Source organism: Lithobates pipiens, unplaced genomic scaffold (assembly GCF_037356315.1).
Source record: "Lithobates pipiens isolate NorthernLeopardFrog02 unplaced genomic scaffold, aLitPip1_a1.2 Scaffold_1, whole genome shotgun sequence".
NCBI classification, from domain to species: Eukaryota; Metazoa; Chordata; class Amphibia; order Anura; family Ranidae; genus Lithobates; species Lithobates pipiens.
In genome coordinates, this window is record NW_027507685.1 from 119,905,324 (window position 1) to 119,925,091 (window position 19,768).

General features: G+C 47.7%; 1 protein-coding gene across 4 annotated transcripts in view; it reads left to right on the forward strand.

Moving 5' to 3' along the window:
* FKBP15 (FKBP prolyl isomerase family member 15) overlaps positions 1-19,768 on the forward strand; it is a 118,807-nt gene that overhangs the window by 2,042 nt on the left and 96,997 nt on the right. For 2 of the 4 annotated variants that reach the window (XM_077475119.1, XM_077475137.1), the window contains exons 2-3: positions 19,004-19,110; positions 19,283-19,370. In XM_077475119.1, coding sequence (XP_077331245.1) covers positions 19,004-19,110; positions 19,283-19,370 — 195 coding nt within the window. Of the gene's footprint in view, positions 1-15,168; positions 15,445-19,003; positions 19,111-19,282; positions 19,371-19,768 lie in introns of those variants that run through there. The other 2 variants (XM_077475127.1, XM_077475144.1) reach the window with 2 other exon arrangements.

Here is a 19,768-nt window from a genome sequence, read left to right on the forward strand (position 1 = left end):
ATGTCCCAGCAGTGGGCTCTGGTGGCTGAGGTGCTACATGTCCCAGCAATGCTGTCCGGTGGCTGACATACTACATGTCCCAGCATAGCAATTTAACATCTGTAATGTTGCAAGCCCTGGCATGTGTGTCTGTGGTTTGCACTGCCACATTGAAACTTCAAAGTGGACATTGTCATCTGTCATCCCGGGCAGATGTGGGTGATCCACCCTGCACACTCCAATCCTTTATTCATTTGTTATGTGTTCCTGGCATCACAGGGGAAAACCTATTGCCATATAACCAGCATTATCACTCTAAATCCTTACCTGTTAAAGGATCATCCTACAGTAGTCAGGAGGAAGTGGTATGAACAGGCTGGGAGGGGTAAAAGCAGAAGTTGGTAATTGTTCCTCCTGACACTGGCTGTGGATGAATAGTGCTGTGTGCGTCCGCTTTATCGCCTACCAATAATCATCAGATTTTGTTTCTTCTGCTTTAGGGACTCTATGAAAAGACCCTTCACCACATTGGTGCTTCATATGTACATCACTGAATGAAGGGAGAAGCGTGCAGCGGAGGTGCAGGGTTATTTTTTGGGGGGACAGGCGTAGCTCTGGTTGCCTGTTGTTTTTTTTTTTTGGCACAGCGGCCTCCCGGTGCTCTTAAAGCAATGGCACATCCCATTCTGGGGACTTGTCATACATAAAAGGCTTCATAGCCTTTGATCATTCCTTTCAGTGATACTTATGCTGCGTACACGCGATCAAACAAGCGGGTGGAAAAGTCCGGCAAACTGAAGTCCGCCAAACAATCCCCCCGTGTGTAGCCTCCGGCATACTTTTTTGACCCGAAAGTACGGCGGACTTAGAATGTAGTTTTACACTCCAATCTTCCCGCCGGACTCGCATTTCGGCGGACAATCCGGCCGTGTGTATGCCAGTCCGCCGTACTTTTGAAATGAACGGACTTTTCCCGCCCGGAGAAAAGTCCACTAATTTCGAGCGGGTCTCCAGGTAGGCGGGGCCCGCGAAGGAGACGTCGCTGGCCCCGCCGCCTGGTATGGACTTAAAGGGGAACCCCAACGCCGAAAAAAATCGGCGTGGGGGTCCCCCCAAAGTCCACAACAGACCCTTGTCCGAGCATGCTACCCGGCCGGCCAAGAAAGGAGGGGCGAGCGCCCCCCCCTCCTGAGCCGTACCAGGCTGCGTGCCCTCAACATGGGGGGGTGCCTTGGGGAAGGGGGGCCGCGCGGCCCCCCCACCCCAAAGCACCTTGTCCCCATGTTGATGAGGACAAGGGCCTCTTCCCGACAACCCTGGCCGTTGGTTGTCGGGGTCTGCGGGCGGGGGGCTTATCGGAATCCGGGAGCCCCCTTTAATAAGGGGGCCCCCGGATACCGGCCCCCACCCTATGTGAATGAGTATGGGGTACAATGTACCCCTACCCATTCACCTGTAAAATAAAGCAAAAAAAATAATTTATTGCACAGCTCCGGGGGTCTTCCGTCTTCGGGGGTCTTCTCGCCGGACTCCTCCGCTATCTTCTTGTAGCGCTTTTACTAGCGGAGGAGCCCGGCATTCTTCTTCGTCGCCGCGGCCTCTTCTTCCGACTTCGGGGGTCTTGTCCCCCTCTTCGGTCTTCTGTCGCCGCCACCTTCCGTTCTTCTCTTCATCTTCTCCTGGAGATGTTGACTCGACGTTCTCTCCGGCCGCAATGCCAGGGACGTGCTGTGCTGCGACTTGTATAGGGACAAGGGGCGGTGTCAGATGGGTTGATGTCACATGGGTTGGTGTCACATGGTGACCCCGCCCCCTTACGATGTCACAGTCCCGGAGGATGCTGGGACTGTCGCCATGTGACATCAACCCATGTGACACCGCCCCTTGTCCCTATATAAGTCGCAGCGCAGCGCGTCCCTGGCATTGCGGCCGGAGAGAACGTCGAGTCAACATCTCCAGGAGAAGAAGAAGAGAAGAACGGAAGGCGGCGGCGACAGAAGACCGGGCCACCGCCTGTAAAAGAGCTAGAAGAAGGCGCGGTGGCCCGGCAGAAGAACCGAAGAGGGGGACAAGACCCCCGAAGTCGGAAGAAGAGGCCGCGGTGACGAAGAAGAATGCCGGGCTCCTCCGCTAGTAAAAGAGCTACAAGAAGATAGCGGAGGAGTCCGGCGAGAAGACCCCCGAAGACGGAAGACCCCCGGAGCTGTGCAATAAATTATTTTATCTTGTGTGTTGTGTTTTTTTTTTTTTTGCTTTATTTTACAGGTGAATGGGTAGGGGTACATTGTACCCCATACTCATTCACATAGGGTGGGGGCCCGGATTCCGATAAGCCCCCCGCCCGCAGACCCCGACAACCAACGGCCAGGGTTGTCGGGAAGAGGCCCTTGTCCTCATCAACATGGGGACAAGGTGCTTTGGGGTGGGGGGGGCCGCGCGTCCCCCCCTTCCCCAAGGCACCCCCCATGTTGAGGGCACGCGGCCTGGTATGGCTCAGGAGGGGGGGGGGGGCGCTCGCTCGCCCCTCCTTTCCTGGCTGGCTGGGTAGCGTGCTCGGACAAGGGTCTGTTGTGGAGTTTGGGGGGACCCCCACGCCGATTTTTTTCGGCGTTGGGGTTCCCCTTTAAGTCCATACCAGGCGGCAGGGCCAGCGACGTCTCCTTCGCGGGCCCCGCCTCCCTGGAGACCTGCTCGAAATGAGCGGACTTTCCTCCGCGTGTGTGGGCGAGTCTGTTCATTTCAAAAGTAGGGCGGATAGTACGGCGGACTTAGTACGCCGTATTAGTCCGCTGAAAAAGTGCCGTGTGTGGGCAAGTAGCCCGTTCGGAAAGTCCGACGGACAGTCTGGCGGGAAGTCCGCCAGACTAAGTATGTCGGACAGACGGCTACGTGTGTATGCGGCTTTAGATTGTTTTGAGGTGTTGTTGCTTTTGTAGATTGGACATATTGAGTTTGGGATATATGGGGGGAGGGGGGGTCACTCTTCCCTGTTGGCACCAAAAAGGTTAAACTCCATATGTAATTTTTAATCTTCTTTTTTATTAAAGTATTTCATGTTTTGTGTACAGTTTGGAAAGGTTAGAACAGCAGTCAGGATGTGTTTGCTGCATGTGTCCACATTGGGGAGAATCACCCACACTATTTGTCTTGATAATGCAAATCCAGAATTTACAGTGACAGTGTAGTTGTCACCAGAACAGCAGATGGGGACACGTGTTTCAGTGACATCAACTTTCTAAGGGTTAGTTCACACAAGCGGCTAGAGAACAGCAAAACCAAACGGTTGAACTACAATTGAAATTGCTTACCCTGATTCCACCGCACACTGTGAGCATTAAGTTGGCCATAGATGGGTTGAAATTCAGCCAGTTCAGCAGGGACCGGACAAACTGCTTAATCCATGGCCACTCCTGCTAAAAAGAAGTCAGTCTAACGATAGGCTTCTCTGAATGTGATTGCTGGAAATTCTAAATTGCTTTAATGGAGTCCCTCTGTCAGAACACAGCTGGGAGGACTCCTTCATCCACCTTGAATGTGGAAAGATCCATCTATGGCCAGCAAGTCAGATTACAGTCAGAGCGTGCCTCGTTTTCTGGGTGGAGACATCTAGCATCATCTAGGCCACTGGTCTCCAAACTGTGGCCAGTTGCAGCCCTTTGCTTGCCTTTATCTGGCTTTTTGAGGCACGTTTCCTGCCACTGACCCCAGCAATGGGGCACGTTTCCTGCCACTGACCCCAGCAATGGGGCACGTTTCCTGCCACTGACCCCAGCAAAGATGTATCAGGCTTATGGCGATCTGATGAAAACAGACAGGCTGTCCGTTTTTGTCTGCTCTCCCCATAAAAATCAGCGGGACTCTGACAGATCCCTCCCTGCTCAGTGATCTCCCACTGAGCTGGCAGACTCCGCTAAACGGATCCACCCCACGTGAAAGGGGCCTTAACCACTTGCTTACTGGGCACTCCCCCCTCCTGTCCAGACCAATTTTTAGCACTGTACGGTAGCGTGCTCGGACAAGGGTCTGTTGTGGAGTTTGGGGGGACCCCCACGCCGATTTTTTTCGGCGTTGGGGTTCCCCTTTAAGTCCATACCAGGCGGCAGGGCCAGCGACGTCTCCTTCGCGGGCCCCGCCTCCCTGGAGACCTGCTCGAAATGAGCGGACTTTCCTCCGCGTGTGTGGGCGAGTCTGTTCATTTCAAAAGTAGGGCGGATAGTACGGCGGACTTAGTACGCCGTATTAGTCCGCTGAAAAAGTGCCGTGTGTGGGCAAGTAGCCCGTTCGGAAAGTCCGACGGACAGTCTGGCGGGAAGTCCGCCAGACTAAGTATGTCGGACAGACGGCTACGTGTGTATGCGGCTTTAGATTGTTTTGAGGTGTTGTTGCTTTTGTAGATTGGACATATTGAGTTTGGGATATATGGGGGGAGGGGGGGTCACTCTTCCCTGTTGGCACCAAAAAGGTTAAACTCCATATGTAATTTTTAATCTTCTTTTTTATTAAAGTATTTCATGTTTTGTGTACAGTTTGGAAAGGTTAGAACAGCAGTCAGGATGTGTTTGCTGCATGTGTCCACATTGGGGAGAATCACCCACACTATTTGTCTTGATAATGCAAATCCAGAATTTACAGTGACAGTGTAGTTGTCACCAGAACAGCAGATGGGGACACGTGTTTCAGTGACATCAACTTTCTAAGGGTTAGTTCACACAAGCGGCTAGAGAACAGCAAAACCAAACGGTTGAACTACAATTGAAATTGCTTACCCTGATTCCACCGCACACTGTGAGCATTAAGTTGGCCATAGATGGGTTGAAATTCAGCCAGTTCAGCAGGGACCGGACAAACTGCTTAATCCATGGCCACTCCTGCTAAAAAGAAGTCAGTCTAACGATAGGCTTCTCTGAATGTGATTGCTGGAAATTCTAAATTGCTTTAATGGAGTCCCTCTGTCAGAACACAGCTGGGAGGACTCCTTCATCCACCTTGAATGTGGAAAGATCCATCTATGGCCAGCAAGTCAGATTACAGTCAGAGCGTGCCTCGTTTTCTGGGTGGAGACATCTAGCATCATCTAGGCCACTGGTCTCCAAACTGTGGCCAGTTGCAGCCCTTTGCTTGCCTTTATCTGGCTTTTTGAGGCACGTTTCCTGCCACTGACCCCAGCAATGGGGCACGTTTCCTGCCACTGACCCCAGCAATGGGGCACGTTTCCTGCCACTGACCCCAGCAAAGATGTATCAGGCTTATGGCGATCTGATGAAAACAGACAGGCTGTCCGTTTTTGTCTGCTCTCCCCATAAAAATCAGCGGGACTCTGACAGATCCCTCCCTGCTCAGTGATCTCCCACTGAGCTGGCAGACTCCGCTAAACGGATCCACCCCACGTGAAAGGGGCCTTAACCACTTGCTTACTGGGCACTCCCCCCTCCTGTCCAGACCAATTTTTAGCACTGTCGCACTTTGACAATTGCGCAGTCATACAACACTGTACCCTAATGACATTTTTATCATTTTATTTTCCCCCACAGATAGAGCTTTCTTTTGGTGGTATTTGATCACATCTGCAGTCTTTATTTTTTGTTAAAAAAATGTAAAAAGACAGAATTTAACCACTTAACCGGCCCATAGCCGAATGACGGCTACAGGGCAGTTGCTTATCTCTGAGAGGCCATCATATGACGTCTTCCCAGAAGGATGCTGGGACTGTGACATCATAATGGGCGGGGACATCATCCGGTGATGTCCCTATATAAGTCGCTGCACGCTGCGTGTTCTGTCATAGTGACCGGAAACAGCGACGAGGCAACATCTCCAGAAGAGAAGAACAGAAGATAGCGGCAGCGGCGACGGAAGACCGGGCCACCGCTTGTAAAAGAGCTAGAAGAAGGCGCGGTGGCCCGGCGAGAAGACCCCCGAAGAGGGGGACAAGACCCCCGAAGTTGGAAGAAGAGGGCGGCGGCGAAGAAGAAAGCCGGGCTCCTCAGCTAGTAAAAGAGCTAGCAGAAGATAGCGGAGGAGTCCGGCGAGAAGACCCCCAAAGACAGAAAAAGACCCCCGGAGCTGTGCAATAAACTATTTTAACCCTTTTGTGTTGTGTGTGTTTTTTTTTTTTTACATTTTTTTTTTCACAGGTGAATGGGTAGGGGTACATTGTACCCCATACTCATTCACATAGGGTGGGGGGCCGGTATCCGGGGGCCCCCTTATTAAAGGGGGCTCACGGATTCCGATAAGCCCCTCGCCTGCAGACCCCGACAACCAACGGCCAGGGTTGTCGGGAAGAGGCCCTTGTCCTCATCAACATGGAGACAAGGTGCTTTGGGGTGGGGGGGCTGCCTTCCCCAAGGCACCACCCCATGTTTAGGGCACGCAGCCTGGTACGGCTCAGGAGGGGGGGCGCGCTTGCTCGTCCCCACCCCCTTTCCTGGCCAGCCAGGTAGCGTGCTCCGTTAAGGGTCTGGTATGGATCTGGGGGGGTTTCAGCGTAGGGCAGGCATGTCCAAAGTCCGGCCCGTGGGCCAATCATGGCCCGTGGTCCGGTTTTGAACGGCCCGCCTGGTTATTTAAACATATACATCTTTTGTGGCCCCCGGCGATCTCCCAGCGCCGGGGTCACAAAAGATATATAGTCCGGCTGCCTCGGAGGGAGGAGGCAGGACGAGTGCCATGCACACAGGAGGAGAATTTCCTGTTTACACGGCAGCTGTAATAGGAAGTCCCATCTCTACCATTGGACGACTGTTCTGTCCATCAGAGGAGGCGGGACTTTTTCTTAAAGGAGCTGTTGTGTAAACAGGAAATTCTCCTGTAGGATGTCTTTGGCGCTCGTCCTGCCCTCCATGGCTGCACTTATGGTAATGGTGGCTGCATTCCTGACAATTGCAATTGTGGGGCTGCATTCCTGGCAATGGTGGCTGCATTCCTGGCAATGGTGGCTGCATTCCTGGCAATGGTGGCTGCATTCTTGGCAATGGTTGGTGAATTCCTGGCAATGGTGGCTGCATTCCTGGCAATGGTGAGTGAATTCATAGCAATGGTGGCTGCATTCCTGGCAATGGTGGGGTTGCATTCCTAGAAATAGTGGGTGCATTCCCGGCAATGGTGGGGCTGCATTCCTGGAAATAGTGGGTGCATTCCCGGCAATGGTGGGGCTGCATTCCCGGCAATGGTGGGGCTGCATTCCCGGCAATGGTGGGTGCATTCCCGGCAATGGTGGGTGCATTCCCGGCAATGGTGGGGCTGCATTCCCGGCAATGGTGTGGGTGCATGGGCAAGAGAATTCTTGTTGGGCAGTGTATTAGTGCTCGGACGAACACACTTAGACCGAATTTTAATGGTTCAAAGAATGTCAGGCAAAATGGTCGGCCCTCGTGCATGTTCACTTCATCAAATCTGGCCCTCTTTGAATAAAGTTTGGACATCCCTGGCGTAGGGGGTTCCCCTTAAAATGCTCTCGGAGGGGTAACCCATGCCAAAAAATTTTTTTAATGCATTTGGCGTGGAGTTTCCTTTTTGAGAGCTGATAATTCTATGAGAGTCCCCTCCGTATAGACGGAGATCCGACTTGGAGGTGACCTCCATTGAAATCAATGGGTACCAGTCGGATACAAGTAGTACAGGAACCCTTTCTGAAGTCGGAGCGACTTTAGTAGTGTGCATTAAGACGGCTCTCATTCACTTACATTGATTTTTACATGTAGCGTGACTAGGGGCGACCTGAAGTCAAATCTGAGTCGCCCCTGTGTGAACTGGCTCTTAGGGTCTCAAGAAACGAGATAGGCCATCAGTACTTCAGGTGTGATCAGTTTTCAGATATTGGCACCATAGCTTGTGGACTGTATAACTTTCACAAAAACCAAATAATATCCACCAATTTGTACTTATTTTTACCAAAGATATGTAGTAGTATAAATTTTGGCCAAAATTTATGAAAAAAAAAATACTTATCTGCTAAATTTTATAACCGAAACGAAGAAAAGTTCATATTTTTTTTTTTTTTTTACAGAATTTTCTGTCTCTTCTTTTATAGCATAAAAAGCCCAGCGGTGATTAAATACCACCAAAAGAAAGCTCTATTTGTGTGAAAAAAAGGACAAAAATTTCATATGGGTGCAGTGTTGCATGACTGAGTAATTGTCATTCAAAATGTGAGAGCACCAAAAGCTGAAAATTGGTCTGGTTATTAAGGGTGTTTAAGTGCCCAGTGGTCAAGTGGTTAAAAAAAAAAATAAATAAATAATTTTTTATATTTTGTTATAAAATTTTGCAAACAGGTAATTTTTTTTTTCTCCTTCATTGATATACACTGATGGGCTGCACTGGTGGGCACAAATGGGCTGCACTGCTAGGTGGCACTGATTGGCACCTATAGGTGGCACTCATAGGCATTGATAGGTGGCACTGGTGGGCACTGGCAGGGGGTACTGATCGGCACAGATGAGGTAGATGTGCCTCCTTCCCCTGCGGAACCGATGTCCCTTGCACATAAGCCGCTGATCGGCTTTTTTTTTTTCTCTTCACACTGTCAGCTTGAGGAGAAAAAAAACAATTACCAAGCTTTTGTCTGCACACGTGATCAGCTGTCATTGGCTGACAGCTGATCATGTGATAAGGGGCCGGGACTGGCCCCTTACTCAGATCTGTGATCACCCGAGTCTCTGTGACTCGGCGATCACAACGCGTGGAAATTCATGTCTGCCCTGTAGCCACTGCTTCCTTACCTGACAAAACAACTGTTAGGTCTGGGCTCAGCCCTTCCTTCTCTGAGCTGGCCGCTCAGTTGTCAGCTAATTCCCAGCTCCTATCTCTCCACAGTTACTTAGCTGTTGAGGATATCCTGCTCATCAGTCCTGCCTATGTAAGCTGTCCAGTCCAGAGGTTCTCTGTCTTCACCTTGGTCAACATCACAGAAACTATCTCCTGCGATCCTGTTCGACTTGCTTTGCTGACATCCCTTCTGGCTCCAGATCCTGCTTACTGTTCTACTACATTGATCCCTGACTTCTGGCTTGGCTGACTATCCATTCCGGTTACTGAACTTTGGCTATGTTTTGACTACCTTTTGGTCTTTTTACTTTTATTAAACAAGTGTGATTTAACTGTACTTCTGTCTCGGCCTGATTTCATGGGTTCTGACAACAACACTGTCTGCCCCTTCATCCAACAAGCGTAGGAGCCAACTCAATATATGTTCCTGGGACCTTTTGTTTGTATTGTTTTACCAGCTTGTGGAGATCAGTTTGTGTAAACTCTTGTTCTTCTTCAAATTCAACATCTCTGGGGTTGCGATCATGCACCTCCCCATCTGCCATATCCTCTCTATATAATGTTGTCATTTCCTATGCTTAGTAATGAGAGGTCTGGCATATTTTTTTCTTTCCCACTAGCAGATCATCCTCTGAAATATCAAACTCTATCTTCTCATTCTCACTATTATTTGAGGAGAGCACATCCTCACAATCCCAGTTTTGGATGAGACAGTGGCATGTACCCTGGCTTTACTAACAGGTTTACGGCCCTTCCTTTTCCCTAAGGCATTCGTTGATTTAGTCATGAGGGCTGCACACTGCTCTTGCAAATTATCAGCCCGACTAGCGGTTGAACGTACACACTCTGAAGCAACTGCTAGCTGGTCTCTTAATACCTTAACCACTTGCTTACTGGGCACTTAAACCCCCCTCAGTCCCAGACCAATTTTCAGCTTTCAGCGCTGATGCACTTTGAATGACAATTGCGCGGTCATACAACACTGTACCCAAATGAAATTTTTATCATTTTTTTCCCACAAATAGAGCTTTCTTTTGGTGGTATTTAGTTACAGCTCGGAGTTTTATTTTTTGCTAAACAAACAAAAAAAGATGCAAAAAAAAAAAAAAAAAAAATCATGTTTTAATAGTTTGTTATAAAATTTTGCAAACGGGTCATTTTTCTCCTTCATTGAAGTGCGCTGATTAGGCGGCACTGATAGGCTGCATTGGTGGGCACTGATGGGCTGCATTGGTGGGCACTGATGGGCTGCATTGGTGGGCACTGATAGGCTGCACCGGTGGGCACTGATAGGCGTAGTTAAGGCGGCACTAATAGGCACAGATAAGGCGGCACCGATGGGCACAGATAAGGCGGCACTGATGGGCAAAGATGGGCACAGATAAGATGGCACGGATGGGTGGCACGGATAAGTGGCACGGATGGGTGGCACGGATGGGCACTGATAGGTACCACAGATAGATGGGACTGATGGGCACTGATAGGTGGCTCTGATAGGTGGCACTGCTGGGCACTGATGGGCGGCACTGCTGGGCACTGATGGGCGGCACTGCTGGGCACTGATGGGCGGCACTGGGGTGCAGCACCTTTGAGGCTGATTGGGTGGCACTGTGGGTGGCACTGTGGGTGGCACTGTGGGCACTATGGGCACTGACGGGGGGCACTGACGGGGGGCACTTACTTTTGCTTTTATTTTACTTCAGGATGGCACTGCGGGAGGCAGGTGGGCACAGGCAGGTGGCAGGTGGTCCCTTGTATTGATGGCCGTGATCGGGACTGATGTCCCGATCACGGCCGCCAGTGATCGGCTTTTTTTTTCTCTCCTCGCGCTGTCAGCGCGAGGAGGAATAATAGCCGATTACCGGCTCCGTTCTATCACATGATCAGCTGTCATTGGCTGACAGCTGATCACGTGATAAGGGGTCGGGATCGACCCCTTACACGGATCGGTGATCAGGCGAGTCTCACGGACTCGCCGATCACAGAGCGCGCCGCGCGCGCCCCTCAGGGGGCGCGCAGGCCGCTCGTAACCGGGACGACGTCAATAGACGTAGTCCCGGAAATGTAGGTCCGCGCTAATGCCGTCATTTGGCAATAGCGCGGATCTGAAGTGGTTAAAGAGGAAGTAAACTCTCCCACTCTGATGCTTCTTTTCATTTAGTCCATTATAATAAGTAATTATCTAATATAGCCACTGTAATCCAGCCCAAATCGCATATTACTTAAGGTTTGAAGAAACTTTAAAAAACTTGTTTCCAGGGGTTAGGCAGCGCCATCTTAACTATTGTTTTCTGAGTCCACAGTGGATTGTATTTTCGCCCTTACATTGAGCACTTCCTGTACTGTTAACCAAGCCTCCTTCTCAATCCAACGTTTCTATGGCGACCCTGCTTCCCTGTTCATAGCTGACTTGTTTTATTTCAACAATACTAAGCAAGTAAGGAGATATATACAAGCAGTGTTCATTAGGGTTTTTTATGCTGAGTTACATGGGACAAAGTTGTGGGGGAGGGTTTGCAACCACTTTAACTTCTGTCTCTGCCTTCTCCCTTCTATGTGATTCAATATAAATAGCATTAAGGAAGTACCAACCCACTCTGGACACTGTCCTCTTCTCTGCTTTACTTAAATCCATCTCCTTAACGCTAAAATCTACACAATGATCTGAGACTTTAGCACCCTAAGTCTTATTCAAGGTAGAAGCATACTTCACAAATTCTTTAGCAAGAGGCACCCACTCATTGTCTCTGGCCCAGATAGGTAAACTGCACACTTCCCTCTGGCCATCAGAACCGTCTGCAACCTTATCTTTCCTAAACAGCTTACGCAGAATTTTACCTAGCATAAGCTACACAACACACCACAGAAAAACAGGTCTGCTTCAGTTAAATTATAGCACAGATTGCGGCACGAGCCCCCAAATTGTTTTGCTTGCGTCTATCTAGCAATGCTACTTTGTGTGTGTGCGTGTGTGTGTATATATATATATATATATATATATATATATATATATATATATATATATATATACATATACACACACGCACACACACACACACACACACACACACAGTGGGGATCGAAAGTTTGGGCACTCCCAGGTAAAAATGTGTATTAATGTGCATAACGAAGCCAAGGAAAGATGGAAAAAATCTCCAAATGGCATCAGATTAGACATTCTTATAATATGTCAAAAAAGTTAGATTTTATTTCCATCATTTACACTTTCAAAATGACAGAAAACAAAAAAATGGCATCTGCAAACGTTTGGGCACCCTGCTTTGCAAAGGGGGCAGTGCATGGTATACATTTTGCAGACGCCATTTTTTTGTTTTCTGTAATTTCGAAAGTGTAAATGATGGAAATAAAATCTAACTTTTTTGACATATTATAAGAATGTCTAATCTGATGACATTTTGGAGATTTTTCCATCTTTCCTTGGCTTCGTTATGCACATTAATACACATTTTTACCTGGGGGTGCCCAAACTTTCGATCCCCAGTGTGTGTGTGTGTGTGATATATATATATATATATATATATATATATACCACACCCTACAACCTCCCCACCTACCGGGTCCCTGCTGCACCCACCCCAGTGGGTGATGAGCCTGGGTGAAACGGTCTGGGGTTTTGTAATCCATGCTTCCCCCCTCCTCTTTCCCAAAGGATGCCAGGACAGATTGGAGCAATTCTGATTGGTTAAAGCAGTCACGTGTCAGCGATAATTTGCTCCAATCTGCTCTAGAAGCTCTACAGAGAAATGGGGGAGAAACAGCAGGTATTTCAGATTCCCAGACCGCTACACCCCCGACGTGGGTCGCTGACAGCTCATCACCCATGGAGGTAAGTGCAGTGGGGGAGTGAGTGTATAAGTTCAACATAATTTTAGAAAGGGTCAACGTATGCTTTTAAAAAGATAACTTCCCCTTTTGTAGAAAATAATAAAGGCACATGATTTTTCAGAAAAAAAAGTGCATTTAATATATATATATATATATATATATATATATATAATCTCTAAAGCAAAAGAATTGTCAAAGGATCTGCAGGAAAGGGATATAAAAAGATATACCGTATATACTCGAGTATAGGCCGACCCGAATATAAGCCGAGGCCCCCAATTTACCCCCAAAAAAACTGGCAAACTTATTGACTCGTGTATAAGCCGAGGGTGAGACATGCCTGTCCATCCCTGTGTGTGTGTCCGTCCATCCCTGTGTGTCCGTCCATCCCTGTGTGTGTGTGTGTCCATCCATCCATCCATCCATCCCTGTGTGTGTGTGTGTCCATCCATCCATCCATCCCTGTGTGTGTGTGTGTCCATCCATCCATCCATCCCTGTGTGTGTGTGTGTCCATCCATCCATCTATCCCTGTGTGTGTGTGTCTCCATCCATCCATCCATCCCTGTGTGTGTGTGTCTCCATCCATCCATCCATCCCTGTGTGTGTGTGTCTCCATCCATCCATCCATCCCTGTGTGTGTGTGTCTCCATCCATCCATCCATCCCTGTGTGTGTGTCTCCATCCATCCATCCATCCCTGTGTGTGTGTGTGTCTCCATCCATCCATCCCTGTGTGTGTGTGTCTCCATCCATCCATCCCTGTGTGTGTGTGTGTGTGTGTGTCCAGCCTACCTGTGTCCCGAGCCTCCGTCCCGTGCCTTGCCTCCTTGCCTCCGTCCCGTGCCTTGCCTCCTTGCCTCCGTCCCGTGCCGTGCCTTGCCTCCGTCCCGTGTCGTGCCTTGCCTCCGTCCCGTCCCGTGCCGTGCCTTGCCTTGCCTCCGTCCCGTGCCTTGCCAGGATCGCCGCTCTTCGTCGGCGCCTCGGCGGCCATTCTAAAATTCAAAAGCCCCGCCTCCGCCTCCGCCTCTGATAGGCGGAACACTGAATTTCCCAGCAGCCTGTGTTCCGCCTATCACGGACATCGTCTCATCCTCGTACTACGGACGAGGATGAGACGATGTCCGTGATAGGCGGAACACAGGCTGCTGGGAAATTCAGTGTTCCGCCTATCACAGGCGGAGGCGCGGCTTTCAAATTGTAGTATGTCCGCCGTCTGTCTGCTCGATACGCTGATCGAGCAGTCAGACGGCGATGACTCGAGTATAAGCCGAGGGGGGCACTTTCAGCCTCAAGAGGCTGAAAATCTCGGCTTATACTCGAGTATATACGGTATAACATATTTTTTTTTTTTTTTTTTTTTTTTTACACTAGAGCAGGCAAATTATTATACCCCTGATAGTGAATCACCAGTCAAATGTCAGGATTGGTGATTCATATAATATATAATTTTTTTTTTTTTAGGGTTTGTTCACCTTAAAAAAAAAAAAAAAAAAATCATTTCTAGGTCTTGTGCATTGAATACAGCTTTTGATGGGAGTGCTGACTGGCTTTTTCAGCTTGACTAAAGTCTGGCAAAAGCTTGTTTAAATTGATAATACTTAAATTTACATTTATATTTAACAAAACTAGACTTGTTTTTAAAAAGTTCTAGAAACCTGTTCATTACTTAGCAGTTGCTTTTAAATGTTTAAGCTGGCCAAATTCGACCCATCTATACGCAGGCAGGTTGTACTGAAGTAGATCCATCAATCAACTTCAGTACAACCTGTGTGTGTGTGTGTGTGTGTGTGTGTTTGGTTTGTGGTGTGTTTTTTATTATAATTTATATATATATATATATATATATTATAATATATATATTTTTTTTTTTGCCTGATCATTGTATTCTGCTGGTGGGGAAGGCTCCCTGCTGGCAGAACACAATAGCACTGCAGGAGAGTTTCCCCCATCAAGACTGACTGTGTTGATGGGGGGAAATGAGAAATCATTCTATCCTTAGAGCAGAGACCAGTGACATCACTAAGAAATCAGTCTATCCTTTGATTTCTTAGTGATGTCACTGGTCTAAGGATAGACTGGTTTCGTAGTGATGTCATTGGTCTCTAGTCAGTCTATCCTTGGACCACAGACCAGTGACATCACTCAGAATGCAGCCCGTCGGTGACGTCACTCAGAATGCAGCCCGTCGATGACGTCACTCAGAATGCAGCCCATCGGTGACGTCACTAAGAATGCAGCCCAGCAAATAATGATATTGGGCTTTTGTAAGCATATTTATTTTTTTTTATTTTTTTTGCATGAATGGAGACGGATACACTTGCATTGCACTGATTAAATCTGTTAAAATAGATTTCCTGCTTTAAAAAGAGCGTCTTTGTTCAGCTCCTAACAAGGCTGAGCCTTCAATTATTTCTGCATTTTATTTGCACGGTGCTCCAATGATGGAGTCCCATCTTGAAATATTCTTTTGACTCGAGGGTCATTTTTGTTTGCTCGCAGTGTGGAGACCCAGGACAGGGCTGAGGGAGTGGGTAGCTGATCTCTCTTATGGGGGACTAACAAGTATCGGATGACTTGTATTAATGCAGTTAACATGCTGATGGAAAGCCAGACATTCTGCCCACTTTACAAACCGCTGTTGCACTGTCCGGATGAGGAGATGCCTGTTTGCTGTTGGGCTCGTTTTCAGTGTGCAGCTCTCGGGGCAGAGAAGTGATAGATATCACATACCTGTGTCAAGCTCCACGAGTACTTTGTGTCAGCAGAACACTGGAGAGGAGGTAGCAAAGACTTCCAAGCAAGATGTCCTGGATGTGGAGGACTGATTACCTCTGGCAGGAGGTCCACGGGTCAGTTTGCTGAAAGTAAAGGTGGAATGCTATGGGTTGTAGCAGTAAGAGGTCACTGAAGAGGTGGTTAGTGCATTTAAAAAAATTGGGTTTGATTTGCTAAAACTGGAAGGTGCAAAATTTGGTGCAGCTCTGCACAGAAACCAATCGGCTTACAGGTGTTTTAATTATTTATTAATTTTTTAAAGCTTAACTGAACAAGCTGAAGTTAGACGCTGATTGGCTATAATGCACAGCTGCGCCAGATTTTGCGCACTCCAATCTTCGTAAATCAACCCCAGTCTGTATTATACATTTATATATAACATACAGTATGCATATATCTTCTTATCCAATTGCACTTTATATTCAGTAATATGTATTTCATGTACAAATGTGTAGGTTTTTTTTTTTTTTGTTTTTTTGTTTGGATTGGCTAATAAGGAGTGCAGCTGTAGTAACCTGGCTATGTGATTGCTGAGATAATATCAATAAGTCATCTAGCAAGCCTTTTGTTTTTCAGCCAGTCTGAGCAGAATGATAGACTTGCAATTTAAAGGTTGGTAAACCAAGTTGCTGTTTATGTGATGTTTATATGTGTGTGTGCAAATTTCCAAACCTGCCAGGCAAACTGTTTAGCTAGACACCGGAATCGGGCGCCTCTCTGAGGCCTGAAGTTGTCACCTGACCCAGCTCTAAACTGGTGGGGGCCTTAAAAATAATCCTGCAAACAGACCTTTGTGAAAGTCGATATTTGCATAAGCTTGGCTTCACCTCCCCATTGCAAGTGGTTAGGCCTGGTGATGGTCACTCAGGCCCAGAGCAATGCATTTAGGATTGTACCTGCTCTCTCCATATTCTAGGGTGTTCTCTGGAAGTCTATGGTTACAATAAATGTATATCGATTTAGTTCCTTCAGGCTCATTTTGCCCTCAATGGTGTAAAATGTTATACTGAATGAGGCCCCGGCTGTTATGCCATTTTGCAGCAGAATACTATGGGAAATGCTTTTTCTGGGATAACATGTTAATTGCTACTATAATGTTAATTACCGAAGTGTTATCTCTTTCTGAAATTATGCAGGTTTGGCCACCTTGAAGATTTAGGCTACTGAATTCAACTGAATATTTAATTTTGGTTTGGATTATGCCAGATTTAGTGCTCATTAAAGCGGCGTTCCACCCAAAAGTGGAACTTCCACTTGTCGACCCCCCCCCCCTTTCCGGTGCCACTTTTGGCACCTTTTAGGGGGGTGGGGAGGGGGGAACGGGACCTGTTTTTGACTTTTAGGAGACGGGGCAGTGGCGCCGTCTCTCTGTAGTTTTGCCTCCTTCCTCCACTGGGCAAATTAGAAAGTGCAGCAAGATTGGTTGCAATGACATTGCGGGCTCCCAGGTAAGTGCCCATATATTAAAAGTTAGCAGCCACAGTATTTGTAGCTGCTGACTTTTTTACTTTTTCATGGGGTGGGCGGACCTCCGCTTTTAAGGTTCACACTGATCCGACACAAAAGTTGTATGACTTCTGACTTTGCCCTGCGGCTTTGTCTGGCTTCCATGAAACTTCAATAAATGGGATCCAACCATACAATGCCCTTTTGAGTCTGGTATGAATCTTGAGGGGAACCCCAGGTCGAGAAAAAAAATAAAAGCGTGAGGTCCCCCTCCTCTTAAGACTATACCAGACAGACAGAATTTAAGGGGAAACCTCACGCCAAAGAAAAGGCATGGTGTCTCTCCCAAAACCCATAGCAGACCGTTATCCGAGCATACAGCCTGGCAGGTCTGCACCATACCAGGCCACGTGCCCTCAATATGGGCATGTGAATGAGTATGGCGTTGTATACCTACCCATTCACCACAAAAAAAAAAAAAAGAAGTGTAGTGGTACAAAAACAAAAGACTGTTTAAAAAAAATCATTTTATTAAAAATGAAGTGTGTACCCCCCCCCCCCCCCCAATCGTAGCTCCGTGTCTTCTCCCGGTTCTTCTCCTACCGCCGATGACTTTTTCTTTCTCCTCTGACGCTGGCTCCCACTGTTGTCAGTTCTTTTATAGCCATTGGGCATGGTCAGCTGGGGACGTCATGAGGGGGCGAGGTCTCTGGCTGACATTTCCGTAGATGGCCACGCCCCATGACTATATAAGAACTGGCACCGGACCTGGCGCATCAGCGGGAGGCAGCATCCAAGCAGGATCGGGTCGGCGGAGAGAGAAGAATTGGAGGAAGAAGACACGGAGCTACGACGGCAAAATGCCTAATTTTAATAGTGGACTTTTCAAAAACCGTCTCCTTTTTTTTTTTTTTTTTTGTAACGCTACACTTCTTCTCTTTTTTTACTGCTTATGAATAGGTACCCCATACTCATTTATATGGGGGGGGGGGTGGGATCTGGGGGCCACTTGTTAAAAGAGAATTTCCTGATTTGGTTAAGCGCCCTGCATGCAGAGCTCCACAACCACCGCCCTGGGTTGTCTGGAATAGGCCCTTACCCTAAAGCACCCACCCCCCTTGGGGTTTCCCCTCAAGATCCTCAGAGCACAAGACGCATGCCACAAGTCTGATCAGTTGGGATGATGATCCTGACTTCCATTCAAATCAATGGCCTGAAATCGTGTGTAAGTTGTACCAAAGTAGTGCAAGAAGCATTTTCAAAGTTGGGCCAACACAAGTCGGACCAGTTAAAACGGCTTTCATAGGGAACCATTGAGTTTGACATGTTATGTAACTTGTGCTCTTGAAGTCAGAGCGCATGTCGGACCAGTGTGAATCGGTCCTTTCACTACATCCATTGGGCTGGGTTGCACAGTGCAGGCCCAGTGCAATGACAAGCAGAAATCCATTGTTTCCAATAGGCCCACTTCACGTTGTGCGCGTTGCAAAAACTGTACATGCTGCGCTTAAACGCAATGCAACGCAGCATGTTTATAAAGCATCGCAGACTGCTACAACACACTTCATGATAGTTTGAACCCAGAGACTGGAAAAAAAAATGGTGAAGAATCTGGGGGATAAAAAATATCTGGGAAAACTTCACAAGCTTAATATATGGTCTTAAGGGAAAGGGGAGACGTGACTGAAACCTTTAAATACATCAAAGGGGAAATAAGGTTTAGTAGGGCAGTATTTTCAATATGAAGCTAAGATTAAGAACACAGGGACTAAGTGGAAGGAGGAAAGTTCAAAACTAACCTTAGAAAGTTGAATTTACCAAAAGAGTAGTTGATGCTTAGAATAGACTTCAAGCAGTGGTAGTGACTAAATGAAAAAAAAATGTAAAATCTGTCCGGCTTGATGGACCACTTGGTCTAATAATTTTTTTTTTTTTTTTTTTTTCTGCTGTCACTCTTCTGTGTTAAGAACAATGCTTTTTTTGTTCCAGTTGTAAACAAACACACACAAAAAAAAAAAAAAAAGCATGTCACTACAGTGCTTTAAATTTTTTTTTTTTTTAAATTGTACGTTATTGCAACGCATGGTGTTCAAAGAAACCGATCTCCAGGCACAACAATCTAAATGCAGTGGAAGAAGTGTGAATGCAGCCTTAAAGTATATTTGTTTGTTTTTTTGTTTTTTTCAGGGCGAAACTGGCTTCTCTCTTTGGAATGGATCAGACTGGGTCTGCCCAGGGAAATGAATCCTTTCAGTACACGGCACCTAAGCAGCCTAAGAAGCCTGGGTCAGCAGGTGAGCAGCAATGCCTTTTGGATTTGGGAGGGGTCCCCAAGCTGAGATTTACCAAGTTTTTGAAGTGATTGTGAGAAACAGCAGGGAACGGAGGTGACAGGAAGGGAGGCAACAAGACTGGTTTCCCAAAGCGATATCCGGAATGTTCTAAGCTCTTTTTTTCTTTTGCCAGGTGTGAAGTCTTCCAAGCCCTCCGGAGCACCTCCTGCAGGCCCTGTACCCTCTGTCCTTTTTGCTACAGCAGTGCATGCTTATAAATAGTAAGTTTTCTTTAGTTTGTCTTGACGACAATCCATCCTAGTGGATCTGGTCTCTCTGCCTGTGATGAAAGATTTAAACCCTTTTGGGTTTACTTCCTCTTTGTCTCCCTGCAAAGGTAAAGCATAATGGGCTACTATGCATCACATAATAGCCCATTATGTGTCACTTACCTGACACAGGAGCCAGCGATGTCACCGATGTCCCCTGTAACACGGAGCGTCCATCTTCTTCCGGGTATCGCTGCTCCGGCCACTCACAGCGCTGGAGCAGCGATGATGCCACTCCCACGCATGCGCATGGGAGCCGCCACCAACGGCATATTGCCGTTAGCAGCGGCATGCCCAGTGCGCCTGCGCGCAACTGTCTTTGGCACATGCGCCGTAGACAGCGCTGCCTG